This window comes from Linepithema humile, chromosome 3, assembly GCF_040581485.1.
Source record: "Linepithema humile isolate Giens D197 chromosome 3, Lhum_UNIL_v1.0, whole genome shotgun sequence".
NCBI lineage: Eukaryota > Metazoa > Arthropoda > Insecta > Hymenoptera > Formicidae > Linepithema > Linepithema humile.
Window position 1 is genome coordinate 22,537,468 of NC_090130.1, and position 19,070 is coordinate 22,556,537.

At 44.6% G+C, this 19,070-nt stretch overlaps 1 protein-coding gene across 2 annotated transcripts in view; it reads left to right on the top strand.

The window, feature by feature from the left end:
* LOC105668829 (protein jagged-1) overlaps window positions 1-19,070 on the top strand; it is a 105,915-nt gene that overhangs the window by 59,046 nt on the left and 27,799 nt on the right. The window contains exon 1 of one of the 2 annotated variants that reach the window (XM_012361450.2): window positions 5,724-7,830. The exons of the other annotated variant lie outside the window; for it this stretch is intronic. Within the exon in view, the coding sequence (XP_012216873.1) occupies window positions 7,786-7,830 (45 nt within the window). The 5' untranslated portion in view covers window positions 5,724-7,785. Of the gene's footprint in view, window positions 1-5,723; window positions 7,831-19,070 lie in introns of those variants that run through there. 2 annotated transcript variants of the gene reach the window in all.

Sequence of the window (19,070 nt, forward strand, 5' to 3'; positions counted from 1 at the left end):
TATGCATATCGAGAATGGTGGCGGGGCTCCGGGGAAGGATTCATTGGCGATTCGGTGGCGTCGTGGTGCGCTGCACGGACGTGCGCGCACACAAGACCCTTTATTCTTATCTTGAACTTTTTTTTATCATTAATTAACTCGGCTGGAGCTTATCGTGCAAGCTTCACTGACCCGACGTTAAGCCGATCGCAGCCCCCGACGCAAACACACATTCGCAAACGTACACATACACATGTGAAGAGCCACACAGTCTCCGCATATGTAATGCTGTGACTTGCCAGTACAGAAAATTGAACGATCACCCTCTGCGCGTTTCGTTCGTCTCATCGGCGTCATTCGATTATTACACGCCCAAATATCTGTGCCCGCCTCCTCTTAAGATTGCAAAAAAAAGTAGCGACTCGCAGTATGTTCGCTGCCGAGGGGCGGCGAGGCTTACTTTCGCGATCCTCTGCCGACGCCAAAAACTCTCACAGGACGATAATTATAATTTTTTCTGGAACCGCCCGACTTCACGGTCGGATCGTAGTCGAATATTAATTATCTGACTAATAACATTTTACCTTGTTACGGCATGCCCGGATGGGGATGATAACGAAAAAAAGCATCGTAGCGGCCGCTGTTACGCAATCTATATTTGGACGCGATCGGGAAATAAAATTACAGTTAATGGATGAAAATGTAATTTGAGATAGGAAAGAGTTGACTTCTTGTACGCGGGATAACGTCGTATTTTCTGATTCGATTGATTAACAGCTCGCGTTCTTCCGTAAATGGAATGCGCGTTGATTTTTACTCTTGCGGCCGATATGCCGGCGAAATGACGCGCTTGGCCAGAACGATAAATCTCTTTTATCCCTCTATCCGTCTATATATCTTCGTCTGCGTGCCGGTCATTCGTCTAATCGTTATTGACAGCGTCACTGAATTAACGGTACGCCGCATCCTTACACTTTCCTGCCGTAGCTGCCAATACGTTTTCTAAAAGAGCGAATTAGAGGCATTGAATAGTATGTCGTAAGGTACGTCAGGCATCAATTAAATAGATATTTGCACGACGAGATATTTGTGAAGAATATTATAGTGTGTGACTTATTATTAACTTTGAGGAATTAAACGGAAAAACAAAGTTGCAATAAGTATATTTTACATTGCAAGATTCTATTAAAGATAAATTCAATTACATTGCTCATGAATTTTATTTTTATTTATGAGAATTCCATCCATGTGATTTTTGCAAACGCCTTTCAGTTATTATACAAGACAATGAATGAGCGAGCGAACAGAGAAAGTTTTAACTTTATTCACGTGCTCGTCGAAGCTGCGCTAATTTACGCGCGTTTGCCGTAAAATTTACATGTCGATTTGCTAATTCGTTTCGTTCGACGAGAATCAACATAATTTCTACGCGTACCGAAAAAAAAGTAACTGCGTACTATTTTCATTTCGTGAGTATGTAACGGGCATAGTTGCTTTCAGCAACAATTAGCGAGGCGTCAAAAGGACATCTGACGGGTATTCGCGGGATAACGGAACCGGGGAAACCGAGCTATCTTGAAGTTCATGACACGCCTGCGAATCTGTCCAGCATATGTCCAGACGTTATGAAATTCTAGCGGAATCTTGAAGAGACGTCAAATTTTACTTGAAAGTAAATGTTTATGAAAATCATAAATATATTCCTTGTAAGAGAAATATAAATACACGTGAGGATATTTTTTAAAATAATCGCTTGATAATGTTGAGATTATTTTTCAAAGATAACAAAATATATTAAATGCAATACTTTATATGTGTGCAATCTATCGAGATAATTGTGCAAAAAATTGTTAAACATTTATTACGCGCAATTATTCCTCGAAGCGGAAAGTTTACATCGGTTTTACAAGAAAGCACGAAAGTAAGAGTATGTAAGAAGTTCGTGTCCTCGAGACACGCCGCGGATGCAACCGAGTTCGAAGCAACGTACGGTTGCGGTCCAGGTGGAATCTGGTATCTATAGTCATCCGACGAATGCCTGAAGAAAGATCATTAAAATCCTCCTGCGTGTATATACTCCGCGCGGTTTGCGCCCCGTCGCGTATCCATTACACCTCCCGCTTTTGCGAAGACCCTTCAGAAAGCTAACGTAGATTCGCGAATAACGAAAATAGAAGGCAAGGAGAATAATATCCCTAGAATCTTGTCAGCGACACGCGTGCGAAAACTACGCGGGATTTACTGCGCGAGTATTTCTTCGGAGTGCGTTATGTATACATAAATAGCATAAATAATAACGTATGCGCCGCTCGTTTATTCAACGAACCGAATCTGATAAGCAGAAATATCCCGAGAAAGAATCCGACGAAATCTGGCAAAAATAAGGAATAAGGGCAACTTTATGATTCTTTTATTCTCACCACGGCGATGTCTATAGCATCGGAATATACACAATCGCCGGATCGACCCACGTAATCCACCGGTCCTGGCCTGAGATTGTTAAAAATGCGTGAGGTATCCGATTAATTCGAGACGATCTCACGAAAGAACAAGACTGGAATCGAGGAAGCTGCCGAATACGGCAACACCGGTAGGCAATTTTTTAACAGACGGAACGGGACGAAAAACGAGAGGCGAAACGTGCGAGAATCGCGGGAATAAAGCGAAGTGCGAGGATCGCAGGCTAAGTGCCCTTATTACAAGCCCTCGTGTTTCTTCCATCGTCGATTCACGCGCACCAAAAATCCACACATTTTCTCGTCCGCGCGCCGCCATAATCCCTTGAGCCAGTCGCGGCCCGAGCTCTTAAAAAAAAAAAAAAAAAAGAGAGGGAGAGTAAAAAAAAAGGAAAGGACGAGCTATCCAGCAAATTCGAAACGATCTCACGACACGGAAAAGACATGGAAGAGACGAGGAGGATGAGCACGGCAGCAACAGCAGCATATCAGGCAGCACAGGTGGAATCTGGTATCGGGCTCTCAGAGAACCTCGACTCGGGACAGTCGGAGGGATGGAGAAGCGAGGAGGAAGAGGATGTTGCGAGAAGAGGTCGCGCGAGGGGAGGGAACCGCACCTAAACACCCTTGCGTGTACGCTCGCTCGCTCTCGCGTTTTCCTCATCCACCGGGAGAATGTGTGTACGTTTCATCTCGTCTTTGCTCCCTCGCGAGAGAGACCCCGCGAGACTCTCGCGTCCCTCCCGTTTCTCTTGCGCCTCTGTAATAATGTGCTCACATATTGGAGTACCTGGAGAGAAGCGCCGAGGGGGGGCGGCGGATGGGCGAGAGTAGCATAGGGAACGGCGCTGAGTGCGAGACGTGACGGGGAGGGGGAATGCGATGGACCCCGAGGTGGACCGTACCCCGTGTACGTACGAGCTGGATTCGCGAATGTGTGCGTGAAACGTGCCTACATGCCCACGGCGGTAATAAGAGAAAATAAGTAAAACCCTAAGGTATGAACCGGAGGGGGCATAGGGCGGGTTGGCGGCGGTGCGCGGCGCAGTGAGGTGGAGCGGGAGGGACAGAGAAGGAGGAGGGATGGAGAGAGGCGGAGAAGGAGGTGAACCTGTTCCCGAGGGAGTTCCTTGACCCTCGGGGGGGCACACTCTCTTGTGAGCTTTCGAGAGACGCGAGAAGCCAACGGAGTAGCCACCATAATGCCCGCCGGCTAACTCCGGGGCTCCGGAGTGAGCAAGTCCTCCGAGACGAAGAGGCGAAAGAGAGAAAGGAGGATGGAAAGCATGGGCGAGAGAAACGACATGACTAGTGGGCAAGGAGAGAACGAAGAACAGCGGAATAGGCCAGAACGAGCTGACGAGAGATAAAGAAGGACGAACGAACGAAGAGACTGCGATGAACGGGAGCGGAAAAGAGAAGGAAGAGGAGGTGAGCGTGGACCAAGCAGCATCCCACTACCGTCCATCCGCCCATGTGGACCACAGTATACCATACTGCTACGCTACCACACCGGGTTCGTCGTCAGATCTGAGACTGCCGCCGCCGAACAGAAAGAGAGAATAGATATAGTCGCGCTGCACGTTGCGCTATGGCCGTCCCTTACAGACTCTTTCAGCCGAGATGAGCCTCGCCACTGTTGTAATGACTTCGCGAATCGAGAACTGACGCGAGTGTCGTAAAATTTCATTTCGAAGATTAGAGCCCTCGTACAATGTGTCGCTCGTCTTCTGCCTCTCGAGTATTCCTATTAAGTGCCGCGCTCCTCCTTATCGCGTCACAAAATTGCTGCGCGCTAATAATATTTAACTGTTTGAAAAAAAATTCTTGTAAGCTAAAACGATCCAATTTATTTTAATAATGAAAGAGACAATCCTGCACCGATTTACAGATACGGAAAATGGCTTGCAGATATTACATAGAAATGAATTGTATAGATTACGGAAGTAAAAAAAAAAAACTCGTCTTACACGTCATAATGATAAACAATGTTTTCAAAAAGTTTTAAAATTTTCTCCAGCTTCCTGATAATTGACAATTTTGATAAATGCCAGCGTTCACATGTACGGATAATGCCAAATTTCCAGGAAAGGCTAATCCGCGCGCGTTTATAATTTTCCGATTACCAGACGCCGCATCACGTAAGTGACATGCATCGTTATTATATAGTTCCTGAAAGAAGATCAGAGCGAAGTGGTTTCTCATTGCAGCGATAATTTATAGCCATTTAACTCGGCTCGGCTTCTCTGTTCGCACGATACTCCCGACACGCGAATTACGTGGAACGGTATATACTATATGTATATGGGGCAGAAATTCAATGACGAGATCCAACGACGCGACGACGATGGCATCTCTGTTTCTCGCGAGAAGCGTAGCCCGCTAGCCACATAATGACGGTGGACACGCGACAGGACTTATCCATTATTCATCGTCCGAAATCATTCTTCGTGAATACATGTAATTTCGTCCTACCAGCCGAAGGAGCCTTACCGGGAACTCACCTCTCGTTTCGATACATACAATCGAGCCCCCAATACGATTATTAGCGACATTTAAACGGTTTTTTGTCCCCGTGAGAGAAGGTGGCCAATTTAAAAAGAGTAACCAGATACTTTATGAATTCTCAAGACACATCTTTGACAATCCGATCTTTCTTACGGTTCTTTCTTAAATTAGGACACGAAATGTCGCGGCGAGAGATCAAACGTTAATTCTTCTACGCTACAAAAGAATAATTTTTGTATCATAATACAGATTTTTCACTGCAAGTTTTGCTTGAAAAAATTTCCCATCAATAATTATTATTTGAATTTTTGTTTTAGGTTTCTCAGAGTTGTGTCTTATTTACGATTTATAAAAAAAAAACAAGCTAATGAAGCTCAGGTAGCATAAACATATTTTATCTATGTTTAAAATTTAGCTGTCTCATAAAATTTTCGACTCGCGTATTATTTTTGCTAATCGAAACCGGCAGCTCTTATCGACGAGACCTGTTCGCCGTAGCGTCAACGAAATTTATATCACCCCGGCGTTTTAGCGACGGTACATTCGGCGGCAGGACGATACCCTCGACTGCAACTTTTTGCGAGCAGCACCGCAAAATTCATATCTCGAGCGGCGGCTGAGGGAGGCCTAAGCCACGCGTTCTCGCCTCTCGATATCGCGAGAAGAGGTGAGAATAGACAACCACGCGCGGCGGCGTTACCGGCTTCGCTGCTCCGTGATGAAACCGATTGTAAACCGTATATACGCGCACTCGCTCGTGTTCAGCCGGGCCCAGCATCCCGGCACGAGAGGCACAAGTGTACGTCGTCATGTAATGCCTCATAGAAAGGCAAGAGAGAGCAAAGAGCCCTCGAGATGTTCGCGACACGCACACAATCGCGTGCGCGCGAGCGAACTCCGATGCACACGCACGTGCGCAATGCTAGGTGGACGTGCGCGAGGATGAGAAAGAAATGAAGAGTCCACTGGGAGAAAGAGAGAAAACGGCAAATGTGTGTAAAGTGGCAATGTGATGCGGGAGGAGAGAGAGAGAGAGAGAGAGAGAGAGAGAGAGAGAGAGAAAGAAAGAAAGAAAGAAAGAAAGAAAGAAAGAAAGAAAGAAAGAAAGAGAGAGAGAGAGGATCCCGTGAGGAGATGTGAGGCTCGCAGCGAAACGGTGCGCGCAGGATGAACGTAAAGGGGTTCTCCGTGCTCCCGGAGGTGGAATAGCTGGGGAAGGGAGCACTACAGAGGGGGGGCGATAGATAGGGGGGAGGCCCGCAGGCCGGCCTGCGGCTCTGGCTCAGTATCCCCGGAGCGACCGAGTCGTGTGTCCCGTGGAGGTTGCTGTGTTTTCGTGCTCCAGCGTGCCCGCACGGCACACAGTGTTATACACGACGCGCGCGCACACATATTCACACATACACGACGTGCAACTAACCAGCGTGCGTGCATGCATCGCATACACACACGACGAAGGCGTGTTGTATAGGCATACGTTCGCCGAACACGTGCACACACCTGTTCGCCGCACGTTCCCGCAGCGACCCAAACGCGGAACAGCGTACAGCTCTCGCGGTCTCGAGGGAAACGCGTGCACGGATGCACGAGCGATGTCAACAGTTCCATTCTTATGACACAGTGTTCGAATATTCTCTCCACGAGGATCTCGCGAGAGTCGTTTCTGCGGAAAGGACTTTCAGAATTGTTGCACATGTGAGTGAATCGGGATGCGCGACGACAAGCGAGTTTAATCTCCATCGTTGCTATACGTGAGATACGAGTGGACGTGCGTTTCATGGAGTTATTCGACGGTCCTTGAATTGTCACTGTTTTTCCACAACACAGCCATGGATTAGAAAATCAAAACCAGTGAAAATCAGTGTTGGACGCTATCGTGACTGTGTATCGCGAATGAACATCGGTAAGAGCACCTCGATATTCATGACCGATATTTATGAACTATCGAATCATTTGTACGCGTGGAACACGTGCTGGATATCGCGGCTCGTGCGTGAGTCGAGAGAAGCAGGTGTTGAGTCCCGGGAACGCGCGCGATCATCACACGTTGGCCTTTCGCGCGCGCGGGATCGCTTTCTCTGCCCGATGAATTCGGAACTCGCCGACGGCGAGTCGATCTTTCTCCGTGTGAACTCGTGAAGAGGAGAAGCGATTCTCGCGTAATCGCTCGCGATTAGTCCCGCACGAAGACCGACACTGACGAATGCCGCGCGAGTGAATTGCGAGGCAGGGAAAAACGCTCAGGAGAAGAAAAGGAGGATCATATCGCACGGCAATATCGCACGATTGTGGTGTAGTCGCTCAAGCACTCAAGCGAAAGGTACCTGTCGCGTCGCAGGATCGCATACGCGAGCCTCACCTGTAGTCCTCCTCGAGCGTCGCTTTGTCGCGGGCGAAGCCGACCTTTATTTGTTCGTCTCAATTTTTTTCTATCTGGAAAAAAGTCGGAATTTTTGTGGACGACGGAGAGGAACGGTAACGCGCGCGAATCCTTCACATTCCGAAGTGTTCACGAAGTGTTCAGTGTTCGGCAAAAAGGATCGTCTTCCCCCCCACCCTTTGTTCTACACGCCAGTGGATATTTTCGGTGTTGGTGCGCGGACCGGAGAAATCTGCGGTGTGCAGTGTGCAATCGATAATAGCGATCGATAATATTCGGTGAGAGTGGTGAGAGAAGGAAAGAGAGAAAGAGAGAGAGAGAAAGAGAGAGAGAGAGAAAGAGAGATCAAAGGATACGCACAAACGCCGCCGGCATCGAAAGGGGTTGTTTGAGAAGCAGCCGAGCAGTAGCGCGGGGATATCGGTGATATGCGGTAGTCGAGGGGATTCCCCAGGGAGAGACATGAGGGCAGTCGCCGCCTACCTGGTCCTTGTCCACCTTATACAGGTATATATCACTTTGTTCCACCTTCTCTGTGTTTTACTAGAGCTTACCAGGATACTTTCTCGCATATTCTCCTTGCATTTTATACGCGCGCAAAGACTCGTTTAAAATGTCAAATGATGATCGCGCAGTCGCTTCAGGTTGTAACCTGTGCAGGTATAAAAGATCTTCTCAGAAATGGACGAATAGATTGATATGCCCATTGCTGAATTTTATGTAGGATTGAATTAAGAAATTAACAATATATCATGCTTCTAAAATAAAACTGGCACGATTAAAGAAAAAACGCGATGAGTTAATTTTAATTTTGAAAATTTGTCACTCTATTGAAGTCGATGCGGAAATTTGTGTGAAATGTGACAATGAATATAAAATTACAAATTTTTAATTGTCATCGATGATGAGAAAAAATATAAAGAAGTATAGCACAAAAACTTCTAGGTAGGTATTAAAAAAAACCGGGACGTTACTTTATAAATAATGTTAAATTAAGTAGAACCTCTAATTGCTACATTTAATCCATTAATGTAAAGTCCGCAGCTATATCTTTCACCGCAGACATCCAAGTCGGTGTTTGTGGATCGTAAAAAGCACAGCGTGTGAGAAGATCGCGGAACTATTTATACTCACGATCAGCGCATAAACGCGCACTTTTTAGATTTCGCGAATGGCCGTTTCCACGATCGTTAAGACAGGATTAAATTGCATTAACATTGTACAAGCACCAGCAATAAAGTATGCTCTAAATTTGAGTCGAGTGAAGTATGTTCCATTCTTTCGCTCTGCTTTCGACAACAAGTGAGATCAGGAAAAGTCAACGGTGGCGGCACAACGGGTATTCGAACAGGTGATGCAAGCATACAGAGCAGCGTGCATATATACCCCGAGGCATGTACCATTCGCAAAAATAAACAGTTGCGACAGGCGCGGCCATTACGATACATTTGTGCGCGATTGAACTCAAGTTTTTTTTACTATGTATCTACCAATTAAGTATTTTTTTACAATTTATACAAAAACATAATTTATTGTTAGATCAATAAATCTTTATTACATCCGTGGATAAATTTAATAGTGCAGTGAAACAGAATAAGAATGAATTATTGTAAAAATAACAATTTCCACGAATTGTTTATTACTGAAAAATTTCCCGAGATAAAGCTTCGCGTATCATCATACACATATCTCGTGTAGTACATATCCGCGAAACATGAAAGATCATGCGATTACATCCGGCTGAAACAAACGTCGAACGGGAGGGGTCTCACAGTATCAATGACTTTAATATTTGTACACTTGTATGTATTTTGCCTATTAAATGTAATGGGAAGCACCTGTGCTCGATCCGCAAGTACCGTCTCGTATCGCAATGATTTAAACAAGATCTGTTAGTACTCCACCGTCGTGTATCGGAAGTTAATTTGCAAGACAGTGCAACGAGATTTCCATACTAGCCTCCATTATAGATCATTGCGATCTCAGTGTGTAGCAATGGGCTCCTTTCGAATGCTCGCAGTTTACCGCTTGTTGCATCATCGCAAGGTGCTATCGTGCGTGATGCAGCATCTGCGACGCGAGGCCGTTCTCACGTACGTGTTTTGATCGCGCAGTCTTCCGTCTTTGAAAACGATCAATAAAATAAAGCTAGAAATAACATACAGAAATATTAAAATGTAAATATTATTATTATTTATATTCAAATTTAAGTTTTACGTTTGCGAATAATGGATAACAGTTAATCTAACTAATAAATCACTTTTGATTGACATAATTGAAATTTATGTTTAGTTAATAATATATATTATTATTATATATATATCGGTTTAATGGTAAACTTTTTTAATATTGAAAATAGCAGAATATTTTATAAATCTCTTTACAATTTAAATCAAATACTTAATAATCTATAAATTTCTCAAGAGAGCAATAAAACATTCTGATTTTTATCGCAGATTTTTTTTCTTGTTTTTACATATGTTATTGCTAAAGCTATTCTTACGCATGCTGCTTACATACATTAAAAAGCCGACTTTTGCATAATATGTTAAGTTTATAACAGGATTTTATTGATATCAGAATTACTCGTCGTTATATTATGTATCTTAATACTTGAATATATCGAAGACAAGTTAATTGATTAGAAAAATCTTTATAAGCATTAGAATCGAATTGGTCTCAATCTCAAAGTGCAGAAAACGATTATATATTAATCACTTGCATTAAAGCAAATCAGTAGCAAACTGCTGTAAAGTGGAACGATTAGATAAGTAGAGGCGAAAGAGGCGGTGATTCATTCGATGCAGTTTATTAAGTTATCTCTGTGCCCTTAGATATTGACACTATAGAAAATTCCCTTGTGTCACTTTCTTCCGCGACGTTTGCTCTCTAAACGAAGCTAGATTTGTTCTTCATCAAAATTACAGCTGTCCACAAAAGCGACACATGATGTACATATTATGTGTTTTTTTATATACAGTTATTTGTACAGATAAATATGTTTTTAATTTTTGACATAAAATAACACTAAATATATAAACTACCATCAAATTATTATACAAAAAAATTAGCTTTCAATTTTCAAGTGCAATTGGTTTCATCGTAGCAAAACTTTTATTCCATTTCGACGCTTATCAATTCGTGATTGATCTTCGCTTTTAATTGGCGAATCTAATTAACATCTAACGACAATACTTTATGTTGCCCTCGCATCACGTTTTTATGCACCAACGTATGTAACATGTCGCTGGACGACTACTGTCTTGTAACACTGTTCTCCCGCGAGTTGCACAAGGATAGGCGGGCGGTGCTACATCCTTCTCCTTGTTCTCAGCGAGGGGAGATCCATACTTACAGCGTAAATATGGCTTTTTTGCGGATGTTGCTCCGTCACTCGCACTTGGTAATTTTCTTACTGTGTCTCTCTTGTATTATACACTCTCTCGGTTAGCTTCGTTTAGAAATGACACACGAAATCGTTGTTATTACGACGAACCAAAATTTCTCCATAGTCGACGCTATAAATATCCTGTGATATTATTTTTCTCTTAATTCAACAATCATTATAAATTAATTTTGTACTTAACATTGAACTTGAACTTATAATCATTTAATTTATATTTTGCCCACAGATTGCTTATTGCATTGCACCAAGAGTGCGCGTTAATATTGTAATTAATGTCAGACTACATGCGGGTGCTCCTTTTCGCATGAATTATAATATAATTGTTCAGTCAATCATCACGCCGGAAGCGCGCCGATATACACAGAATTTTATTCTATTGTTAGTTGTAGACATGTCAGTGAACTCGCGGTCGTATTAATTCATTAAAAACTATTAAATTTTCGGAGCTGTTTATGAACTTGAGATAGCGGCGGACCAACCAAGAAACATTCTGAAAGAAATTACACTTGTACAAAATTTATATTTTTCTGAGAGACAGCGTGTGTTAAAATAAAAATGACTGTAACTCGTTTCATAGCTATCCCGTCGTTTCGCTATAATATCTCGGGAAAGAGAACCACCGCAATCATGCGAAAATGATTAAATTATAAATATCAAATGTAAATTGCCGGGTTAAAAGTATGATGCGTGTGTTCGCCAGCGAGGAGGCAAGCAAATCCACGCTTCCGTAACGATCGACAATTTCGGTCCAACCCGACGAATAATGGGAGCTTAGGAGCCGGAGCGTTGCCTCGCTCCGACCCGGAGTTACCGGAGGTCACCTCCACTCTTGGCCCTCTCTCTTATAAACGACTTTCGAAGAACGGGCCGCGCGATGGGGAAGAGGGTTCCCGCGCCGTTCCGTCGTTCCCTCGATGATTTCGACCTAGTGCAATTAAGCGCCGCCGCCGTTGCCGACGCTGATGCTGCCGCGGTTGCTGCCGCGCCGCGTTTGCTCTCTTTCAATTACAGTCCGTGCGGAATTACCGTTATAACGTGCGATGTCTGACGCCGAAAAAAGTTCCCCGAAAGCGATCCGAAGAAGCGCATCTCGCAAATTTGTACCCACGTGTGTCCTGTTCCGTGTTCTTCCGCGTACTTGGTTTTAATTTAAAGAACATCAGCGGTGCTCCCGTATATATTATACGAGTTTACATGCATACGAGAAACTGGTTGCGCTCTGCGCGCGAAAAAGAACCGAGAGAAAGAAAATGCGACAGAAGCCAAATCGTATCTACCTTTCGCACGGTCGCATTGTAATTTGCGGAGCAATTACCTTTCGCGCGATTTCTTGCACGATTCTCGCGATTTACTAGCGAGCGCAGCTGACGCTCACTTCGGCCACAGCGCGATCGATGAGTCCGCGATTTAGTTTATCCCGGAAGCAGGCGCGTGATTTTTCAAATGTACATGATAAAATGATTGTACACCCTACTTATAGTATCCTCGTTGTTGTTAACATATGGTCTACGAGAAACTATTCCTGTTTTTGTAAACATTAATGTATCTTCTTCGGAAGGCTATTTGTATATTTTAATTAATGAATCAATCTTTCTCAATTCTTCTCAATTGAAGACCGATGGAAATATTGATGCAACAGAAACACTTGCTCGATTTTGTATTTGCATTACAATATCAGTTTCTACGATTTTTTTTTACTTCAGCTATGCGATACTTTTGTTTAATGCGAGTCGCGGTACGCAATCGCAGTTAATCGAGCGTAATCGCCCTCTTCGGCCCCATCCGATCAAAGACAATTTCACGGGAAGGCCTTTGGCCTTGTGGATCGGAAGGTGTTGATGCGGCCTGACTAACGAATACGTGTATCACTAGACTGACAGACCGACCGACTCTCTCATTACGATTTTCCGCGGCGGAGATCTCGCGACAGCGAATGATCGCGGTGCGCACTTGATGGGAAAGGAGAGAGAGACAGAAAAAGACATTAGTTTATTAAGCTTGAAATTGCATGAGGCCTCCGACAATTATCATAAACCCCCGTTATGGACGCCCGATGCTGAGATCGATCCGCACTCGTCTGCATATGTGCGGCGGGATGCGCCTGAGATTTGCCTCGGCGACTTTTATCGGCCGCTGCCACGATGATAATTCATCGTGTCTCTCATTGCCGCGGCTTAATTATCCGCCGAACGGGCCGTGGACTATCATCGGCTCCCGTTTAATACGCGAAATGCAGTTTATGCAATTACATCGTTCGGCTCCGATTCCGACCGTTAACCGCATCTGCGATCTTTCCTGTTCTCAAACGGCCGCGAGCGATACACTATATTTCTCTTGATATGCCACATCATTATTATTATACTTATTGAGGATTCTCAGTCGCTGGGCTGACTCGGCGATTATGGTTTTATTATTACGTCGCACATACGAATACGTGTTACATAACTACGTTATTACTCTCGTTGAGGATTATTTGAGTATTATAATAATCTTGACTGATAATTCAAATCGTAATTGCAGGGATTTTGAAAACCATTATTTTACACATTTATTCTAGCGACCTATTGCGCAAAGTAACGAGGACGCCGTGTAATGATCGGATTAATGAATATTTTAACCGGCAGCGACGATAACTATTTACAGCACAGCGTAAAACGGATTTATTAGCAGCGCGCAAAGATATTTTCAACGCGCTTTTAACTTTTCTGGTATCTGCATCGATTTTCACGGGAAATTTTCATATTCTCGCTAAGAAATTCTGCCGTGGAACTTATTTCATGGCGGATCTTACCTCGCCGTCCCTATTTTCTCGCATAGTTCTTACACTCCTGCGCCTACAAGTCGCAGCGGCCGACAAGAAAGTATTATTCGACATGAGCGAACTGTAATTAATCGAGCGTGATTGATTAACCAGCCGATTTACCCGCGGAATCTCGAACAGGATTATTTCGAGCACAATCGCTCCGATCGCACGCCTTAGTTCCGGCGCGCCTGGCCGGGGTCTGCGTTTAGAAGAACCTGAAAGCGGTCCACCGAGACCGTAATTACACGCTTGCGCGATTACAAGGCTTCTATGCCGTCACAATGCACTGGCGATATTTCGTGGCTCGGTTAATTAACGTAAGCTTGTTAAATTCGATCTATCGTGCGACTTAATTAAAATCCGCGGTACACATCCGCCGCGGCATAGACGGATGGCTCGCCTTCTTCCGCGTGACAGGCGCGAGATAAAGGCGAACAGCAGATATATACATATATATATATATATATATATATATATATATATATATATATATATATATATATATATATATATATATATATACATGCTCTACACTGCTTATGCTTCTTGCTCAACAAACGACGACGACGACGACCTGTTAAGTCTGCGCCTCCTTCCGCTTTCGTCCTGGGAACCGATCTAGAACTTCTCGCGCATCTCTCACTTCGATCTATCCTCTTTTTTCGTTTTTTTTTTCCCTACTATCATTCCGTTCCGTGACTATCGGCGTGGCCAATTATCGGCGTCAGGAGGACGAGCAGGAATGCTCCGTGGTCGAAAGTGAAAACGATGATTAACTAGGAGATCCGACGCTCTTGAAACTTAGAACACGTACAATAACGAAGAACGGGGAAAAGATCGATAACGATGAGTTAATGTGCGACGTGGAGAAAAGCTCGGAAAAAGAGTCAAACAAAATATGGAATCTGACGCAGATTGAAGGAAACGAGGAGCGAAGAGCCGTGAGGGCGAAAATAATGCGGAACGCGATGATGGCCGGGGCGTAAATAGGAAATCCTTCGGGGCAGAAGAAGCGCCTTCCGCGCACAGAGTCGACAGCCGCCGGGCGAAGAAGCGTGGAGGTCGTGGAAAAAGCCAGCGCGGGGACGGTGCGAGGGGTGGGGAGAGCGAGGGGAGATGAAAACAGAAAGCGGGCGCACAGCAGCCCGAAGCGAAGCCGGAGCCGGGTTAAAGCGAAGCGTTTAGCCGGCGGTCACGCGAATCCTCTATAAAAATCAGCCCCGAGGCAGAGAAGAGGCGAGCCTCGGCGAATGCTCGGCAGATAGACAGATAATGCGATCCGGTGGCGTTGCCCCGCAGTAGCGTGGCATGGTGTGGCGTGGCGCTGCGGCCCCGGCCTGGCCGGTGGTACCCCCATGGACAGCGGCGGCGCACAGGTGCGTGCCTGCGAGTCCTTTTTCCCCGTCGGCTCGTCGGTAGTAAGGGCAATGGTAGGGCGGAGAGGAGGAGGAGGAGGAGGAGGAGAAGGAGGCTCGGAGGCCGCCGAGTGAACCTACACGGAGAGCTTTTACGAGTTCGTGGAAACGAGCCGCGGATGCTCCTCACGAGTTTCGAAACGCAACAAGCACATCTTGCGGTGCGATACAGGCTGCGATACAAGCGACGAAACTTGTCGAAGGAGCGCATGACTGTGCGGATATTAATTCCGCTTGTTTGTTGTCCGCGATTTATCTCTTTGTTTCTTGCTTTAATCGTAAGAATATGAAAACTATATCTCGCTGACGAAAAAAAAGTGAATCATATTCCGATTGACCGACGATTTGGGCGGTCCGATCCGCACAATCGCTGAGGCGGTTCTCTTTTTTTTTTTCGGAGGCACACTAGCACGGTTTCTTTGGGTTCATATTAATCGGATTTTCTTGGTCGATCGTCTGTCCGTTACTCGATCGAAAATCAGTAAGAAGAACGAGTGTGGAGAGCTTGCCGGTGCGGGAACGGCGCGAATACACCACCACTCACCTCGAGAAGAAAGATGCGGTTTTTTTTTATCGCAGATGCTTCTGTGCTTCATTGGCCGCCACCGATTCTTATTTTCTTGTCCTCCGCCGACGACGGCCGCGGACAAAAGAGCGACGATTCCATGGACGTCGGCAGGTGTGACCGATGAAACTCTTGCGACCGCCTATTAACAGTTACTCCATTTCGCGTCGCATACTTCGACCTTGCATTTAATGTCCCTTTATCTTTCGTGGAGATACAATTTCAGCATGAATATTATCTCTGCATGCAAAACCAATAAACTATCTAGCATTAAATATCTCCGAAGTGAAAATTATAATCGCCCAGTCAAATCACTTGTTAGAATTATAAAGCAATTATCATCGTGCGCGAACTCTTCTGCCTCATCTCAAATGCATAGCATGTGCATCGTGCATGTTATATTTCGCCCACATGAATAGCATACACGTGACAGAAATATGCGTGGCCGTTTAGAAGGACGACATAGCGGGATTTATCACCGGCAGTTTGTTTTGTTCGGGAATTTCAATAATGAGACTATCTGAAATTCAAACGCGGGGGGTTGGGGAGGGAGGGGGGACCCCGTACGCGGACGGCTCGTTGCTCATTTTCGTGTTCACTGAACTCGAGCAGCGCACTATCGTCGATTATGATTAACTGCGAGTCTTAACGCTTAGTCGGCCCATCAACGGACGCGACGCGTTTTTCCTTTTAATTTATTATCGCGTTTTACCCTGCTCGATTTACCGGTATAATCGCTAACTCCTTGGCCACTGTCGCGCGCACTTATACAACGTATAATCGCAAATAATTGCCCTCGTAATCTATAGTCCACTGATTAGAGACTGCGGCCACCGCTTTCTTTTCGCTGCGCGCGGATCAGCGCGACGGTCTTTTGTGTTGGCGCCGCAGGCGGTCCAGCTGATTGTTTTACACTTCCAAGTCCTTCCCGCGAGAGACGACCGCAAAATAAAATTGACGAGCCAAAATAAGACGCGAGTTACAAAGTTACAGCTTCGCACGAGCAGTAATGTTCGCAGCAGCGGTGTGCATTAAATTTTACTTAATTATTAGTTCGCAATTAATTTTAGAGAACCTGAAATTTGAAGTTTATAAATTTTTTTTAAATAATGAATTTTCTTAGCTGACCGAAGGTTGATTCCTTGACAGCTGGACAAGCGCACGTATTCCAAGAAGTTCGGAATACTGAATTAAGTTGCATTTACTGACTCGAAATTAATTGCGGTGACGCGAGAACAAATTTCCTCTCTCGAGATGAAAAGAATATATCGGATGATGATCGCTGAGCTGGAATGACCGGATCGTTATTGAGATTTTATCGAATGTTATACACACTTATTAGTTGGTAGAACGAAATCGATATATCTGCCTGCATCTAGACGGACACCTTGCGTAAAAGGCGTGTAAGCCACGAAACACTCCCGACTCACACCTGTTCGCCGTTTCGGGTCCACGATTCTCGCAGACAAGGCAGGTAGAAGACGTTTCAACATCGGCTGAAGAGGCTGCAACCGATCTCTCCGATCGAGTCTTCAGCCTTCGATCGAGTTTCATTATCCCTTGACTGGGTATAACAAAAGCTTATCAATAACGAGCTGCTGCTTTGTGCAGCGACGACGAATTCCCATGAGACTTTTCCCATGGCGAATACGATACGCGCTTGCGTCGATCGCATCCTCGATTGAAATCCTATTTGAAAAGACGAGGCTTACATGCCCATTAGTGAAAATATTTTTTTTTCGCCAGCGTGGCTTAAACGACGGAAGAAAGAGGGGCAAAAAATAAACAAAGGGTTTTATTATTTTATTTATTTATTATTTTATAATTATTTTAATCGTTCGGGGAAAGGCATGCGCTCAGGAAAATGTAATTCTGCCGCTAAGTGGCAGTGAAACGGCTGTCTTATAATTATCGCGAGAGTTACTTGAATTTTATTATCTGGATCAATGGAGAATGTTTATGGCCAAATTAAATTAATGCTCCGGTCACAGACGAGAGAGAGAATGTGAAGATAATAGCTTATTTTGCTCAAGAAATTTTATTATTCGATCACATGACGGGTTAACGCTTGCCGCAAACAAGTTGTAATTCATTGATGTGCGACAATATTTTTTTTCATCAAATAAGAGACTTAAGAATATGTATAATATATCCATTTCGGGAGAAGCATTCGTGATCATTAATCAGTACGCCTGCGAGGGAAATATTGATTAAGCTCGAGTGATTTGATTCTGACCGCGATCGTCTCGCCTGTACGATGAAGAACAAAGTACGAGGAGGAGGTCCACGGAACTTCCCACGCAAAGTAAGACTTTTTAATTATTTCAGTAATTTGTGGCCGATCCACGGGGTTAGAGGTAGTCTGGCAGCCTTGCCGATGGAGCTCGGCCAGTGGGTAGCAAATAATACTAAGTATAGGTCTCCCTATCTCTCGTGGGGAGGGGAGGGGAGGAAGAGAGAGATATATGGGCCGTAGGGACCTAAGCCCGCAGTACTGTAGCAACACAGGTCCGTAAAATGCGAGTGAGCGCAGAAACAGAGTGCAGAAAGGAGACGTACAATACAGGCGACCAACACAAACACGCGCGCATCCTCGAACGATTCCTCTCCGTGCAGATCCTACGGTATAAAATTAAATGGTGTTCGGTAGGTCTATTTCACTCGGGCAGGTAGCGGCCACTGGTAATTACTACCTACGACCTGGGAGCTCAGAGATAAAATGAAAGGCCCGGACGATTTTCGAAACCGAAATCGCGTCAGTCAATGATGCGGTGTGCTGTTATTGTTGCTGCTCTCCGCTGCTGCTCTATTCTAGCCTTCCCCTTGCCAATTCCCGCTCGTCCTTTCTTTCCTTCTGCAATTCGGAGCGGAGTCGCGCAATCGGTCGCGCCACTTGGCTCGCAATCTGCGATGATTAGCGAGATAAAAGGATAATAAAAAATATATAATTTCCACCGCTTTATTAGCGTGTAGAATTCGTAGAGATTGCGTTTGCGTAATCGATTTTATTGTACCGCCCTGTCTCGATTTTATATATATAATTTTTTTTTTTTTCTTTACGTAATTTAAGTGTATCGATTATCCGAAATTGTTTGTTGCGAATTGTTTGAAGCGACGTGAAATTACTTCGCTAATTTAATCAATTTGGGCGGAAAATTTTCGAGGGCGCATTACCTTTCCAATCAGCGTTAGCATCTAATGATAAGATACGGGTACTTTTATCGATGCGTCCCGCTGTGACGCCGGACGGTAGCAGGCTTGCAATTAAGATATTAAAAGAACACTTCTCTTCCGTAGGTTTACATAATCATAGTCGGGTATAATTACGTATTTACATAATTACATATATTCCGTGTTGCGCGAGTTTATTCCACGCCTACATTTACCTCGTGCTAACGAGATCGACGATAACAATCGATTTGTGTAAGCTTTTTGTATGCATTCACTTTTTAAAGCTGCTCATCGTTTATTCGTCTACGAATTAAATACAGTAGATTTTAGATCGACATGCATCGTGATTGTATATCTTCATTTACGATATTAATGACTGAGTATTTC